General features: G+C 37.5%; 1 protein-coding gene across 2 annotated transcripts; it reads right to left on the reverse strand.

Moving 5' to 3' along the window:
* Positions 1–494: 494 nt before the first annotated feature.
* LOC121384423 (zeta-crystallin-like) lies at positions 495–14,675 on the reverse strand. 2 transcript variants are annotated; one of them, XM_041514815.1, is made up of 9 exons: positions 14,556–14,675; positions 8,326–8,428; positions 7,414–7,560; positions 6,604–6,767; positions 5,826–5,877; positions 4,699–4,848; positions 3,100–3,201; positions 1,372–1,467; positions 495–814 (listed from the first exon to the last, which is right to left on the reverse strand). In XM_041514815.1, the coding sequence occupies exons 1-9, from the start codon at positions 14,639–14,641 to the stop codon at positions 653–655; spliced, it is 1,062 nt and encodes a 353-aa protein (XP_041370749.1). In that variant the 5' UTR covers positions 14,642–14,675; the 3' UTR covers positions 495–652. The 2 variants fall into 2 exon arrangements, with proteins under 2 accessions (XP_041370749.1, XP_041370750.1); XM_041514816.1 differs by lacking the exon at positions 14,556–14,675 and adding an exon at positions 13,582–14,496.
* Positions 14,676–16,178: the final 1,503 nt, after the last annotated feature.

The raw sequence follows: 16,178 nt of genomic DNA on the forward strand, positions 1-16,178 counted from the left end.
TGACCAGTAAACTCTGTAATTTAACTTAAAGGGACATACCCTAGTTTTTAAACACTAGCGCATATTTTTGACTGTTATAACCGTTTTTCATAACTTAAATCATACTTTACTTATATTTTATTGTTTAAGATTATCAATTCCGTACATTCGAAGTGTTGTCATCCTGGTATTTTAATACCACAAAATGCATTGCTCATATTTTTAAAAACGCACATGGGTCTGAGAAGTAAGTTATGGAGTCTAGTTTCAGTCTATTTTTAGAGGGTATTTCATCATTCCAAAGCCACAGACTCATGTTTCACTCAGTTGTAACTTTATCCAAATGTGCTACAGGTTTGTAGATTAACTAAACTTAGTGTTAATTTTTAATGGGTTGAAACTAGGGTATGTCCCTGTAAGGACCACACAGATATAGAGAGGAAACCCGCTGTCGCCACTTCATGGACTACTCTTTTCGATTAGCAGCAAGGGATCTTTTATATGCACCATCCCACAGACAGGATAGTACATACCACAGCCTTTGATATACCAGTTGTGATGCACTGGCTGGAGTGAGAAATAGCCCAATTGGCCCACTGACGGGGATTGATCCCAGACCGACCGCGCATCAAGCTAACGCTTTACCAAGTCCCGCCCCCATATTGTATTGAAGTCATGTTCTTAAAATTATTTTCCCGAGAGCTCCCTTGTTATGTGCAATCTCTTCATGTGCCTGGCTTGCCTTAGCCAGAGGAAATGTCTTGTTTACACAGGGATTAATCCAACCCTCTTTCATCCCATCTTCCATGGCATTATGCATCTTCATAACGTCAGCCTGAAAAATATAGGTGGGTTTTTTTCATTGCACAAAATTATTTAGATGTAGTATCATAATGTACGAGATGATTATTACTATTCACAAAAATGATAACCAGTTATACTTTATAGTGCTTCAAGCTTCTCCAGAAAATATTTTGAAAACCCCCCCCAGGAAAATTTGCTTGAGCAGGAAATGGTTTTGACCCCCGAAGCCGTTCCCCTGCATACATGCCTGTAATGGTCACATAACTATTTTATTAAGGTTCAAGCACACTGTCTGGCCACACCATACTACTGTTTAAACTGACTGCCCAAGACAGAGGTCAACATTGAATGGTCTGATAGGAAACATACCACTGACATATGCTACTCTTTAGTTCACATTTTCTTAAATTGGCAAAACTGAAATTGGACCAAAAAATGTGGGAAACTTTGCAGTGTCTTGAAAAGAAGAATGTTACTGTGAGATTTCATTATAGAACAATGAAAGTTTTCGAATAGCACTAAAATCCAGAAAAAGGATTCTTATCTCTGATTTTAATATTTTTCTACATTTAAAACAGATAATTATACCTCTGATGAAGACAATATAGCCACCCCGGTTATTATACATTCTTTTCCCAGAGTCAGTCCAGGGTTAATCTTCACTTGCCCTTTTCCACCAACATTCTAGAAATTGAGAAAATAGTTTTAAACATTCATAAAAATTATGAAAAACAGGCCACTGGAAATTACAAGAATGATTGTTTCAGTTGCAAGTCACTAATGCAAATCTAGTTTTGCATAACCCATTTTTTGTTAACACATTAAATTTAGGAAATCATTTACAAGGACATGGTGGGTTAAATAAAAAAAAATCAGTTACCTGAATTTGAATTTTTGCCCGACCCAGAAATGGTACATGCCAAGTTTGAATATTTGCCTAACCCAGAAATGGTACATGCCAAGTTTAAATTATCAGAAGCCGGAAAAATAATACCTTGACATGTATGTAATGGGTGATTGGTGAAAAAAGAAAGAAAGAAATGTTTTATTTAACGATGCACTCAACACATTTTATTTACGGTTAAATGGCGTCAAACATATGGTTATAGACCACACAGATAATGAGAGAGGAAACCCACTGTCGCCACTTCATGGGCTACTCTTTTCGATTAGCAGCAAGGGATGTTTTACATGCACCATCCCACAGACAGGGTAGTACATACCACGACCTTTGATATACCAGTCGTGGTGCACTGGCTGGAACGAGAAATAGCCCAATGGGCCCACCGACTAAGATCGATCCTAGACCGACCGTGCATCGAGCGAGCACTGTACCACTGGGCTACGTCCTGCCCCTGGGCGATTGGTGCCTGCTCTAACATTCATACCATGTGTCTGTCATTAAAGTTAAAGTTTATTTTGTTTAATGACAACACTAGAGCACATTGATTTATTAATCATCGGCTATTGGGGGTCAAACATTCTGTAATTCTGGCATATATACATGTAGTCTTAGTGAGGAAATCCGCAACATTTTTCCATTAGTAGCAAGGGACCTTTCACAGCCTTTGATATACCAGTCGTAGTGCATTGGCTGCAACGAGACCGATGTTAGAATTGCAAAACATAAATGAATTTATTTTAGATAGCAATAATTATTTTCCATTTAGAAATGTTAGAAGTTCTGAATTACTAAAGATTTAGTCGTGACAGTGTCTTTGTAAGAGTTAAAGTTTGTTTTATTTAACGACACCACTAGTGCACGCTGATTTATTAATAATCGGCCATTGGATGTCAAACATTTAGTATTTAAAAAAATATATTCTTAGAGGAAACCCCTGACATTTTTCCATTAGATACAAAGGATCTTTTCAATCTGCAGACAGGATAGTACACACCACAGTATTTGATATACTAGATGTGGTGCACTAGCTGGAACAAGTATTAACCCAAAGGGCCCACCGATGGGGATCGATCCTAGACCAACCATGTATCAGTTTAGCACTTTACCACTGGGCTATGTCTTGCCCGTGTTTTCACAATGCCTGTACTGACTTATTCAGTGTCACAACCAGAGGGTGTATGTCCAGCCCACCCCCAAATTTCTGTTTGTTTTCACTAAGATACAACTAAAAAAACTATACATGCTCAGCCCTGGCCTCTAGCATCACATTAGTTCCACTTACTGAGACACTGCACTCTCCTGACAAATTTTCCCAGCTACACCACTGTTTCTGATCAATACTCTTATCACTAACAAAATATTACTGCCTTGATAAGACTGATGTGGCCAATAAATTAACAACATAAACATACCACTATACGCCCATGGTAATTAATCATTTCAAGATCTTTCTGTAAGTTGGTACTAGCCATCATCTCCACAATCACGTCAACACCATCACCTTCAGTTGCTGCCTGCAATTGTAAAAGTGTAGAGATTTTAATCCTTTATACAGATCAGGGGTCACACTGAAAAGAAATTTGTTTCAGCTAATTTTCAGATAAGTAGGGTATTTGTTTTAAAATTATTAAATTATAAAAACATGGCCAATTTAAACATTTTATTGTAGCTACTTTGTATGAAAATTAGCAATTGGCTAATTTGGAAATGAACAGGGTGATCCCTGATAGATCAGTCAGAGTTAACCGTGTGAAACATTTTTTAAAAGATAAAGCTTAAAACTTGCACAGACCCAATCCAAAATATAGCCAAGTATTTCACCTGCTTTGGCATTTTATTTTAAATAAAGAAAGAAATGTTTTATTTAACGACGCACTCAACACATTTTATTTACGGTTATATGGCGTCAGACATATGGTTAAGGACCACACAGATTTTTAGAGGAAACCCGCTGTCGCCACATAGGCTACTCTTTTACAACAGGCAGCAAGGGATCTTTTATTTGCGCTTCCCACAGGCAGGACAGCACAAACCATGGCCTTTGTTGAACCAGTTATGGATCACTGGTCGGTGCAAGTGGTTTACACCTACCCATTGAGCCTTGCGGAGCACTCACTCAGGGTTTGGAGTCGGTATCTGGATTAAAAATCCCATGCCTAGACTGGGATCCGAACCCAGTACCTACCAGCCTGTAGACCGATGGCTAACCATGATGCCACCGAGGCCGGTTTTATTTTAAAGGCGCAAACCCTAGTTTCAACCCGCAAAAATGGACACTAAGTTTAGTTAATCTACAAACCTGTAACACACATTTGGATAAAGTTATAACAGAGAGAAGCTAAAGTCTGTGATGTTTAAATGGGGAATTAAAGTCTAAAATAGACTAGAGCTTGTCTTGGTAACCATTACTTCTCAAACGAACGTGTGTTTTTACAATTATAAAAAATGCATTTTGGGGCATTATAAAAACCTGGATGACCAGAAACACTTCAGGTGTATTAAAATGAATGTTTTAAATAATACAATGTAAGTACTTCTACTTTAAATTATCAAAAATGGCTTTAATAGTAAAAAATATGTTGTAGTGTTTAAAAGCTAGGATCCGTCACTTTAAGGCACTTGCTCCTCTCATAATACTGTGTAGTAGTTGTTTGAATTTTGTCTATTTGAAAAACTAAGCTAACCAAATTTTAGGCTAGGTGTGGTACAAAAAGCATAAATTAATTGAAAGTACTGGTCACCTCCAAAATGAACACAACTAGAATGAAAAATTTTTGTTTTTAATTTCAAAACCATAAACCTATAGTCCGTCCCATCCTCCTACAAAAACGTGTTGGTTTGTTTTGTAAATAATTTTAGTTTGGTTTGAAAAGTAAAAGTGTCTAGGAAATTAAAAAAACCCCTATTTTTGTGAGCAATTTACAAAACAATTGGCTTAAAAATAAGTAACTTGTAGTAAATACAACAGTATGAAAAAAGGCATTCCCTGTGGAAGGGACTATAGTAAGTACCATTATTTTATCTGTGTATCCTTTTTCCTTATGATTGAAAACCGCGTCTGCTCCAAGTTTCTTTACCAGCTCCAGACCAGCCCCAGAACCTGCTGTTCCAAACACTCGCATTCCATGTGCCTTAGCTATCTGAATACAAGCTGTCCCAACCTTCAAAGTAAGATAGCAAAGTTCATTGTCAACTGTTACCAACAAATGTTATTCCCATAGTAATTATAGTGGAGATTCAAAAATAGGTGTGTATTTATTAATTGTCATTGGGTCACTACATTTCAATTTAACTTTTAGTACCAGGATTTTATAAGGGGGGAGGAGGCAGGCAACAGGCAAATATAAAAAAAAGAAGAAGTGCTCCACTCTGGCTACATTATTGATTGCTTCATGTTGTGATTTTCTGTGTTCACAAATCCTTATTATCTCACTTTAACTGAATAACTTCATATTTAGTGGCCCCCATACAAACCACCCAAACACCCTGGCCACAGGGTGAGAAAACTTTAGTATTGACTTGTACATAGTGAAAAGTAAAGAATATTAACATTTACATATATAGATGTAGGTTGGAATTTTCTCAAACTCGATTTATTTTAACTATGTGCGGGGGTGAAATTTTATTCAGTATACATATAAATATTTTAATTTGCTTTATACTAGTCAAAAGTTAGTCAGATATGCATACATGTACTTCATTTAACCCAGAAGCAAACATTTCATTTGAAGTTCTAACCAGCATTTAACAGGCTGTGAAATGTACTATTCTCTCTGGAGATGGTACGACATAGCCCAGTGGTAAAGCACTTGCTTGATGCACAGTCAGTTTGGGATCGATCCCTGTCGTTGGACCCATTAGGCTATTTCTCATTCCAGCTAGTGTGAAACGACTGGTGTATATATGTTCATGGGATGGTGCAAACAAAAGATCCTTTGTTGCTTATGGAAAAATATAGGGTGTTTCTTCTCTAAGACTATATCAAAATTACCAAATGTCTGACATCCAACAGCGGATGATCAATAAATCAATATGCTCTAGTGGTGTCATTAAACAAAACAAACTTTTAACTACTTTGTCTATGGACAGCAGCAAATCTTCAAACTACGACATTCAGTAGAAATCACATGTAACGTACCCCTCCACTTGCCCCATGTATCAACACAGTCTCTCCTTCTTTGGCATCAGCTCTGAAAAGAAATTAAATTAAGAAATTAACTTACCGGGTACTCATATTCAAACACTGAGCTGTTTTTTATATCTAATACAAGTAGGTAGTTGAACACATCCATTTGGGCAACTGTTTCTCAGTAGTACTAGATTTAGAATTTATAAAAAGCAAGTTATGTGGATGGATACAGGGTGGGTGCAGGGAGAATTTTCTACCTTTTTTAATCGACACTGCATGTACACCTATGTTGATCTATCTGGTCATAATTATAGGCCACAGAATAGGGAGAGGGGGTGGGAGTGATTAGGCTTGTTATCTTGACAATATTTTAGACTGAATATAAGCATATCCATCAAAATGCAGAATAAGCCTCCCCCCTCCAAAAAAACACAGTCTTTCTCTGGTCAGACCAAAGTTCCAGAAATGATGTGGCTTTTTTTTTTCTTTTCTTTTTTTTAAAGCACATTAAAGGTGGGTATATTTAATACCGAAATAAGGGGCATATTTAAATTGAAATCAGAATGCACATCCTAGTTCATGTGCGATGACATTTTGGCTCCAAATGTGGCTTTATGTCATTGCAAGAAAAGCCTGGCAAATATCGACATCTTACCGCGGGGAAAAAAAAGAAAAAAAGTTGATGTGTGCAGGTAAAAATCGACACACGCTGACCAGAGAGCAGAAATTTATTTTGTTTGGCCTAACCAACTTTGAAGTACATTTATTTAACAACAAACTTACCTACCTAAACATTAAACATTTGTATGCTGTGTAGAAAGGAATTCCCATGGCTGCCCCCTGATCAAATGAAAGTCTCTCGTGAAGCTGACACACAAACTTCTCATCTACAGCAGTGTATTCTGCATAAGCCCCTGATCGGGACCGCACCGTCAACACCCTATCACCTTTCTGTGACAAAAACAACACAAAAATGTCTTGGGCACAGTTTTTACTAAGCAATCTTAGTGATAAAATCACCTTAATTGCATAAGGTGTTTAGGCACTTAAACTGATTTTAGTTCACCAGCACGATAACTTATATTATTTGGGGAAGTGGTTATACGCAAAGAGGCAGGACATATCATAAAATGGTGGGTGGGTGGTTGGGGAGTGCAACCTTCTATCCGCATGGAGAAAAACACTAATCTCAGTAAAATTCTGAATGTAACAAAACCATGAAAGTGTAAGTAATACAGTTAACTAAAGTTAAGTTAAAGTTTGTTTTGTTTGACGACTCCACTAGAGCACATTGATTTATTAATCATCAGCTATTAGATGTCAAACATTTGGTAATTTTGACATAATTGTATAGTCTTAGAGAGGAAACCTGCTACATTTTTCCATTAGTAGCATGGGATATTTTATATGCACTATCCCACAGACAGGATGGTACATACCATGGCTTTTGATATACCAGTCGTGGTGCACTGGCTGAAACAAGAAATAGCCTAATGGACCCACCGACAGGGATTGATCCTAGACTGACCGTGCATCAAGCGAGCACTTTACCACTGGGGTACGTCCCACCCCGTAATATAGTTAACTGAACACTTACCTTGAATCTCTTTACTGATGAACCGACATTTTCCACAATGCCAGCAGCATCTGTTCCTGGGGTGAAAGGCAGTTCCGTGTCATACTGACCAGCACGAATGAACGTTTCCACAGGGTTCACTCCAACAGCCATCACTTTGACAAGAACCTATTTAAGACAATGATGAATTGATTACTTATAACCAAGAAATCAATGTTGGGTTTGGGTGGGGGTTTTTAATTCATGCTGGTGAGGTAAACATTTATCATTCATTTATCTGTTTGTTTTTGTTTTAGGCCTAATCCATTTTTGTCTCTGACACACAACATTCAAATCAGGCACAGATGCAGGATTTCTGAAAGGGGGGTCCAAATGTGATGACTGATTTATCCTTTTACACAGCGCGTCTCTTACAGCTTAAAGGTTATGGTCGGTTTTCAAATAGGGGGCGGTCCGGACCCCTGCCCCGCCCTGGATCCACTACTGCAAATCTCTCTCAAACTGTGCCTCTCTTGGTTCTGTCTCCATTTCTGAATCTCTCTGACAATAGTATTAAGTGGATTAAACACATAAAAATCTGACAATAGTATTAATACATAGTGTGGGGAATCGGATGGAATTTCATCATCGATCATAATCGAATTGGACCACCGACCAATTCTTAATTAGAAAATTAGCTATTGTTGTGTTAATCAGGATAAACCCTACAAATGGCTAATTTTACCTTTAATAAAAAAAATTTTTTATGTACATCTCATCTGAAAACAAACACGAACTCCAACATATTTACATCAATTCGATTATCTAAACTGGAGGAACAGTTAATGTTAACATTTCCCCACACAAATGATTTTTGTAATCGATCATTATATCGGTGAAGCAAAACTGATCATTGCAACATCACTATTAATTATTATTAGTATTAAATACAACCTCAGTGTTCTTGGGTTTTGGCACGTCAACATTCTCTTCATACTGGAGTACCTCTGGTCCACCAAACTTAGATACCCGTATTGCCTTCATCGTTATACCTGACCTGAATGAATCAAATTAAATGAGTGAATGAATGAATGAAATGAAGGAGAGGATTATTTACTTAATGACAACTCTACATCTTACAGTTCAAATACTGTTGTAAGTACTCAAACTTGATTACAACTCCCAGAGTAAAGTTCAAAAAGTTAATTCATAAAACAAGTTTAATAATACAGTGAAACCTTTCAAAACTGGACCCTCTGTAAACTGGAATTCTCTTAAAACCAGACGTCTTTTATTGTCCCTTTTTAAATATCTGTATATAAAAGAACCTCTCTAAACCGTATAGCTCTTAAAACCAGACATTCTACTTGGTCCAGAGGGTGTCCGGTTTAGGGGAGTTTCACTGTACGTAGAATCCATCAAGGTCACATGCAAGGTAAAATAATAAGTTTTGAGAGCTAATAAAAATGCAAATATGTGTAACTGATGGCCTCAATATTTCTAAGTTACTAATAATTATTACTGACCAAGTGTAATTTCACTTCAAAACATTTTTCAATACAGTATATAAATTAAAACTCCTCTAAACTGAACACTTGGGACCAGTAAAAAAGTCAGGTTTTAAGAGGTATCCGGTTTACAGAGGTTCTTTTCTGTACAGATACTTTAAAAAGGACCATGAAAAACATCCGGTTTTTAGAAAATTCCGATTTACCGAGGGTCCGGTTTTGAGAGGTTTCACTGTAATTTGATTTCTCATTATAAATAAACAGTACTTAGTTTATTTATTAACAACTCAGCTTTGTTAAATTGCCAAAACTAATATAGAAAGCCACATAAGGTACTGTTGTAGAGCAAAGGGGGATGTATTGGCTGAGCTAACTGCCCTTTTCACAACTTGTAACAAATAAAGTGTGACCGTCAGTTTGAAAGTGTCCGCCATTCATCCAATTATGGTTCAAGCATGCTGTTCTGGGCTGTCTGGACAGTGAGTTAGTGGTTAGTGAGAGAAAAGTTGGTGTAGTGACTATACACCTACAAACTGAGTCGTTAAACTTGCTCTGGGTGGGAGCCGATACCGGGCTGCAAACCCAGTACCTACCAGGCTTATGTTCGATGCATGGCTTAATCAATGAGATCATTGAACCTAGCCGGTGGGACAGACCAAAGGAGTTAATCAACCAGAGCGCTCCTTATGTGGGACAGCTGCCATGGCTTAGAACTGCAGATAAGATTGTGTAGCACAACAGGGTGAGAACAGAATTGGAAGGCCAACTGAAAATATACTCTGTCAAAAAAAGAAATGCATAGGCAAAATATTCATGGAATTATCTCTTTAATACAAAGTGGCATAATTTCGTTATTTATGATCGTATCACAGTACAATTTGACATGAGTATGTGACAATGTTCTTGCTACGGACTGATGGCAGTCGCACGAGGGCGCTGAAATCAGTACCTTGTGTGGCCACCAGCAGCAGCCACTGTGCGACATCTCCTTGGCATAGACTGAATGAGTCTCTGAATCTGGGAATCCTAGCCCATTCTTTCTGCAGTGCATGTGACAGTTGCGGAAGCATCTGAGGCTCCTGGTCACGCTGGCGTACATGTCTGTCCAATTCGTCCCATAGATGTTCAATGGGGTTGAAATCTGGCGATCTTGGTGGCCATGGCAGCACATTAATGTTCTCATTTTGTAGGAAATCCATTGTTACACGTGCCATATGCGGCCTGGCATTGTCCAGCTGAAAGAGTTCTCTCTATCGATCCAAAATGGGAAGCATTTGACAGCGAGAATTTCATCCTGGTAGCATACAGCTGTCAAGTTGCCTTGTATGAACACAAGTTTACTTCTGCCGGTGTATGAGATGGCTGCCCACATCATGACACTTCCTCCATTGAATCTGTCAACTTGGGTAACACAGTTGTTGGCAAAACGTTCACTGCGGGCATCTGTAAACATGTTGTCCAATCACGTCGCTGTAGAAGGAAATGTGACTCGTCGCTGAACCATATTTGCCGCCAGTTTCCTAAGTTCCACCCCTGTACATTCGTGCACCAACATACGGTCTCCTAGCCTGTAAACCAGCTTCTCGAAGTTGGTTCCGAATGGTTTGTGCAGACACCCTTCTCAGGTATGCGTCCAGCAGTGTTTGTTGCTGTGGCAGTTCAGTGACGCAAGTGCGGAACCTGGATGTAGCGATCTTGTGCTGCAGTTGTTATGCGAGGTCTTCCACTTCTGGGCTGGTCTTCAGCTGATTGAAACCGCTGGTACCTGTCCCAGAGACGTGAAATGGTGCTCTGATGGACGTTCATGTGGCGTGCGACTGCTGACTGCGATTCACACGTCGAAATGGAAATGAGGCATTACTGCGAGCATTGCAGCTTTAAATACCCATCACTACCCCAATCTCTCCCCCGCCCCCTCCCGAGTTTCACGTGCATTCGCCAAAATCTGACCATTTCACGCCAATTTCCTGCAATTGTTGCACAACGTGCATTAAATTTGTTTTCGGGTGCATTTGGGCATGCTGTCCCATTCCAGGAACATTAACATTCAGCAACATTGTAAAATGTATATTTTATTTTGTAAAATCAAACACTTTTCTTCTTTCCCTATCACCTATGCGTTTCGTTTTTGACAAAGTATATTTTAAAAGGGGTAGGAAACTTGAAAACAATCCTTAATACATGAAATACAAAAATATATTAGCGTCTTAGCTAACTCTAGCACTCGCCATTTGCGAATTTCGAAACAATTGGCAAATTTTATTTTAATCTGGCAAAGAAACACGACAACCTCTTTCAATAATATTCCCGTTAAATTCTTCGGTGCCGACGGGTTTCTTCCTGTAGTTTGTTTTAGTGATTAATTTGTCATATATTTGTTATCAAAGAATTCGAAAATGATCACTGTAAATGTATTTACGTTTAACATCAAACATAGGATTGTTGAACATTGTGTTAGATTGAGAATCTGGGACTACCATTTGGTAAGCACAGATTGCCCAGTTTTAATATACACTTTTCTCTGACCATAATGAGAGTGTCATAACTTATGGTCAGAGTAGTATGGCCCCTGATGATTTGTGGTACTTAATAATTGTATTAGTATACAGTGAACTCTGTCTAGACCGGACTCACTTTGTACCGTCGAAATAGTCCGGTTTACATAGAGGACCGGTTTAGACAGAGTTCATCCAGAGTTATGGTTCTTGAATGATCGACAACTCGCGATCAACAATGACATTTCAACCCATGGATGGTTGGGAAACCCAGTCATACAAGCCAGACTTCCAATCGATTATTTCACAGATATAAAAAATATACCTAAAGGGACATTCCTGAGTTTGCTGCAATTTTTAAGATGTTATCCACTAACAGAGACTTTTTAACAATTGTAATTACATATCAAATATATTTTTCTACATAAAAAATGAGTGGCTGCATATTAAATGTGTTTCTGGTCATTCTAATATTTGTACTAGTTTAAATTTCATTTTATTTCCTAAAACATTTATTCGTACGTACGAAATTATTTGAATACAAAATCCAGATCTAACGGCCTACCGCAATAGAGTAAACTACACACGAGTGTGATTACATTTTGTATTTGATCTTGCGACAGCGTCCTAATTACTCAGCAAGTGACGATCATTGTTCAACTAATTAAGTAGCCCGTCGTTCAGTCAAATCCTAATCCGGTGTAGACAGAGGTAATTAATGCATGAACGGTTCTTTCGTTCTTGATTTTTGAATCTAATCTAGTGACCAAATTTAATGAGTAGAATTTTCTTTACTAATTATATTAGAGATGCGCATCAAAATTTTAAAGGCCCACTATTTAATTTTTGGATGTAAATTTCAAAATTGTCCGCTTAATTTTTTTTTCTGCCCCGGGACAAGCCACTGGCTATCCAGAGACAGGCCCCGGGACGGACAAATTATTCGCACTTGCACTTGATTTTTGATCCAGAGTCCGGAGTAGACAGAGTACGAAATAGGCAGAGATTTATACCTAAGAGATAAACGGTAGCTGGATGGGGCTGTAGAAATGGACCGGTTTACACAGAGATCCGGATTACACAGAATCCGATTTAGACAAGAGTCCACTGTATTTTATGACTTTTTTGTAAAAAATATTTGTTATAGTTATTAGCTGAAGAAACTTTTTAATTGTTACTTGAACCAGCAATGCTGGGCTCGACCGTAATGGTAGCCTGGGGTGTTTTGGCTACCAATTTCTCACTTGGGCTACCAGACATCTAAGCATGGTAGTCCTCCGGGATACTAGATTTTTTGGCACATCCAGTTACTACACAATCAACAAGATGCTTAAACATCCAAAACAACATGTTTTAATAAAAATAAACAATTTTGCTTTTTTCCATCTTTTTAAAAATGTTCATAAAAAGTATGGGGATACTAATTTTTACTCAGGGCTACCAGATTTCATAACCTGGTAGCCCGACAGGCTACCACTAAAAATTTTACGGTCAAGGCCTGCAATGCAGAAAAATCTACAAAATTGATGCAATCAAAAGTGCACTTGTGCTTACAATCGGCGTTCCCCCACTTACTGACCGAAAAAAAATTAAGTTCTCTATTAAGTCACATTATTTACTATTTTTAAGAACAAAGTATATAGCTGAAATTTGCATGAAGTCTTGAAGCAAACAATAAAATAGGATCTGTTTTTACAATTATTTTTTTGCATTGATTTAGAAGTAAGCAGATTGCTGCATGGTGTTTAAAATATTATTTGCAGGGTTGAAAATTAGCAGTCACCCGGTCACTCGTGGCAACCTTTATTTGCCAAGGGTGACTAAGAATTTTACAAAGTAGTCCGTTGTGCGACCATCATTTTAGGGCCTGGCGAGTATGGTACCAGTTGAAAAAGAAACACACTGAAACTGAATCGATTGTGACAAAACACACTACAGATCTGGCAGCAGAAGACATAGAACATGTTCTATATTTTTACAGCGCCAAAATAATGAATAAAGATAACATTCATATAAAAACATATTAATTTATAAAGTTTTAAACCCATACCATCTCAAATAAAATTTTATTGGGGGTAAAAGTTCAGTGTAAATTAAAACAAACATTAGTTACAAATTACCATAGGTTAACTCTTTTTTTTTCTGATACAGGTTTTAAGGCAATTGATGGAACATCCAAGGTAATCTGAATGAGAAAACTGTAATACCTGATCAGGGCCATATCTCTGCACAAAGCAGAGTCAAATGGGCATGTGGTATAATAGTTGATGATTACATGGATCTCTATCTAGTGCCTCCTCTATAGAAGAAAAGCCACTCCCGAGGAAATCATTGACTGGAAATGTCACCCCTCTTGTATCGCCACAAAGTTTATTCCATCCCTCTTGCTTCACCACAAAGAGGACTGCCATTCCCAGACTAAAACACGCATTTCTACCTTTAATCTCTTTGTACTGTATTATCTTTTACTTCAGAGACAATGCAAATATTTAATGGTACTTTGTAATCGTTTAATTTAATTTAATTGGGTTTTTTGGCTAATATTACATTTAATTCCTTTCAATATGTTATTCTTTACATACTCATGAAAACAAATCCAAACCCTAACAAATTTCATATATATAATCCTCAATAAAAAAGGCACAATGTTTAATTATTTCAATTTAATGTGCTCTAGTGGTGTCGTTAAACAGAACAAACTTTAACTTTTTACTTCTATCCATCTAACAAGAACAGTATTTCACTCTAATTCTAAATACTGCCATGAAACAAGCAGACAAAAGTTCTGTGTCAGGATATCAAATTGCATATTCTTTGCAGAAGGGAACTGGCTTCAATAGTGTTTATATAAAGTGGCCAGCAGTGGTGAACTTGTTATAACACTCCCTCCCTGGACATCTTAATCGGTTTCGTGGGTTTCCGACAAGTGTTTATTTAATTATATAAAATCATACATAATCATACAGTGTGGGTCCGCAACCCCACCCCAATATAACATCCTGGCTACGTCTGTAGTCCCACCCTCAACTTAACAGAGACAGCGACTCAAAAGGGTACAGCAGCAAGTCGTCCTAAGTTATCCCCACCCCCAAAAGGCAAAACAATTTTAAAGAAATATTTGTTAGAAATACTAGAATAGTTTAAAGTTAGGGTTAGGGTTAGCGATAGTTATATACAATACCTTTTAAAACAATTTTTTCTATAAAACCAAAATAATGTTTGTGGATTTTTTAGTTTTAATAATGCCAACAGTTTATAATAAAACATAAATTCTAGTACGATGGGAAATAACCTGTCAAAATTTAATGACAAAAATGTTCCCGCTGAGACCCAACTTTTGTGGTTTTACGTATGTTTTCATTGAAGAGTTTCATGGATATAAATTCATAACTGTTTTTAAAATGAAGTAAGGATTTTATTTTTAACAATTAAATTGAAAGGATAGGGATTATTTTCAGTACAGATCTTCCCGAAATAAACAAACTTAATTATAACTCCAAGCTATTTGAAATTAAACAAATTATTAATACATATATAGGCCTATGGATGAGAAGAATGTTAACACCACTAGGTAGAGAAGCTATAATAAAGCTATAATAAAATCTCTTTTAATTAATATTTATAGGCTGAGTTATTTATTTTTAACATTATAAAATCCCTCTGAATCATTTAACGACACCACTAGAGCACATTGATAAATTAATCATCGGCTATTGGATGACAAACATTTGGTAATTCTGACACGTATAATCATCAAAACAAACTCGCTACATATTTTCTAATGTAGCAAGGGTTCTTTTATATGCAGTTTCCCACAGAGGATAGTAGGCCTACATACCACGGCCTTTGATATACCAGTCGTGGTGCACTGGCTGGAATGAGAAATAGCTCAATGGGCCCACCGACGGGGACTGATCTCAAATCGACCGCGCATCAAGCGAGCGCTTTACCACTTGGCTACGTCCCGCCCCTGCGCCGTAACAAACTCAGCGTGTCTAGAGCTTTGTCCTGAAGTACAAAGTGTCGTAGGATCGATCGTCCTCGGTGTATTCGAGTTTTGATCCCGTCCTTACCGGCAACCCACAACTGATACATATACATCAAAAGCCGTGCTATATGTACTAGTTTGTCTAAGTGGAAAGTGCATATAAAATACCATTTGCTGGTTTGTTAGTTGGAACAGCTGGTCGGGCCGCAACGGGTTTCTTCTTCTTCTCTCTATCTCTCCCCCCCCCCCCACCACCACCACCACCACCAACAAGACTTGGTATCGAAATAACCATATCGTAGATATCAAAAAGCCATAGTTTAAAATAGTGTTGGGACAAGGTTCCAGAATTTCATCATCGATCAGTCGGTTATAATAATCGCTTTGCACCAACCAATACATTTTCAGTTACATGCACATAAACATAAAGATTTTAATTATAAGGAACAGGCACCTATTATTGTGCACTCTACAAATCGCCAGTTTTACCTTTGATGACTATTAATGTACTTGTTTATTTTACGTTCACAAGAAAATAAACACCAACCTCAACATATTTATATTAATTCTAATCTAAACTGGAGGAACAATTACGGTTCACATGGTACCACACAATCGATTATGGATTTTTTTTACAACCGGTCATCACATCGGTAGAGCTAAATCGTTAAAAAAAAATTATAATCGATCATTGGAACATCACTAGTTTAAAATGTCATGAGGTATCATTAAACAAATATTTATTTCCTGCTGACCGTATTTAATAAACCTCTCCTTCCTCTCTCTCTCTCTCTCTCTCTCTCTCTCTCTCTCTCT

The sequence above is a fragment of the Gigantopelta aegis genome, chromosome 10 (assembly GCF_016097555.1).
Source record: "Gigantopelta aegis isolate Gae_Host chromosome 10, Gae_host_genome, whole genome shotgun sequence".
Taxonomy (NCBI): domain Eukaryota; kingdom Metazoa; phylum Mollusca; class Gastropoda; order Neomphalida; family Peltospiridae; genus Gigantopelta; species Gigantopelta aegis.

Coding starts and splice junctions, on each gene's coding strand:
- LOC121384423 (XM_041514815.1), bottom strand. CDS start 14,641: ATGTTTTATTATAAACTGTTGGCATTATTAAAACTAAAAAATCCACAA. Junction 1,468..3,099: donor ATTACCATGGGCGTATAGTG/GTATGTTTATGT, acceptor CTCAATTTCTAG/AATGTTGGTGGAAAAGGGCA. Junction 815..1,371: donor CTATATTGTCTTCATCAGAG/GTATAATTATCT, acceptor TATATTTTTCAG/GCTGACGTTATGAAGATGCA.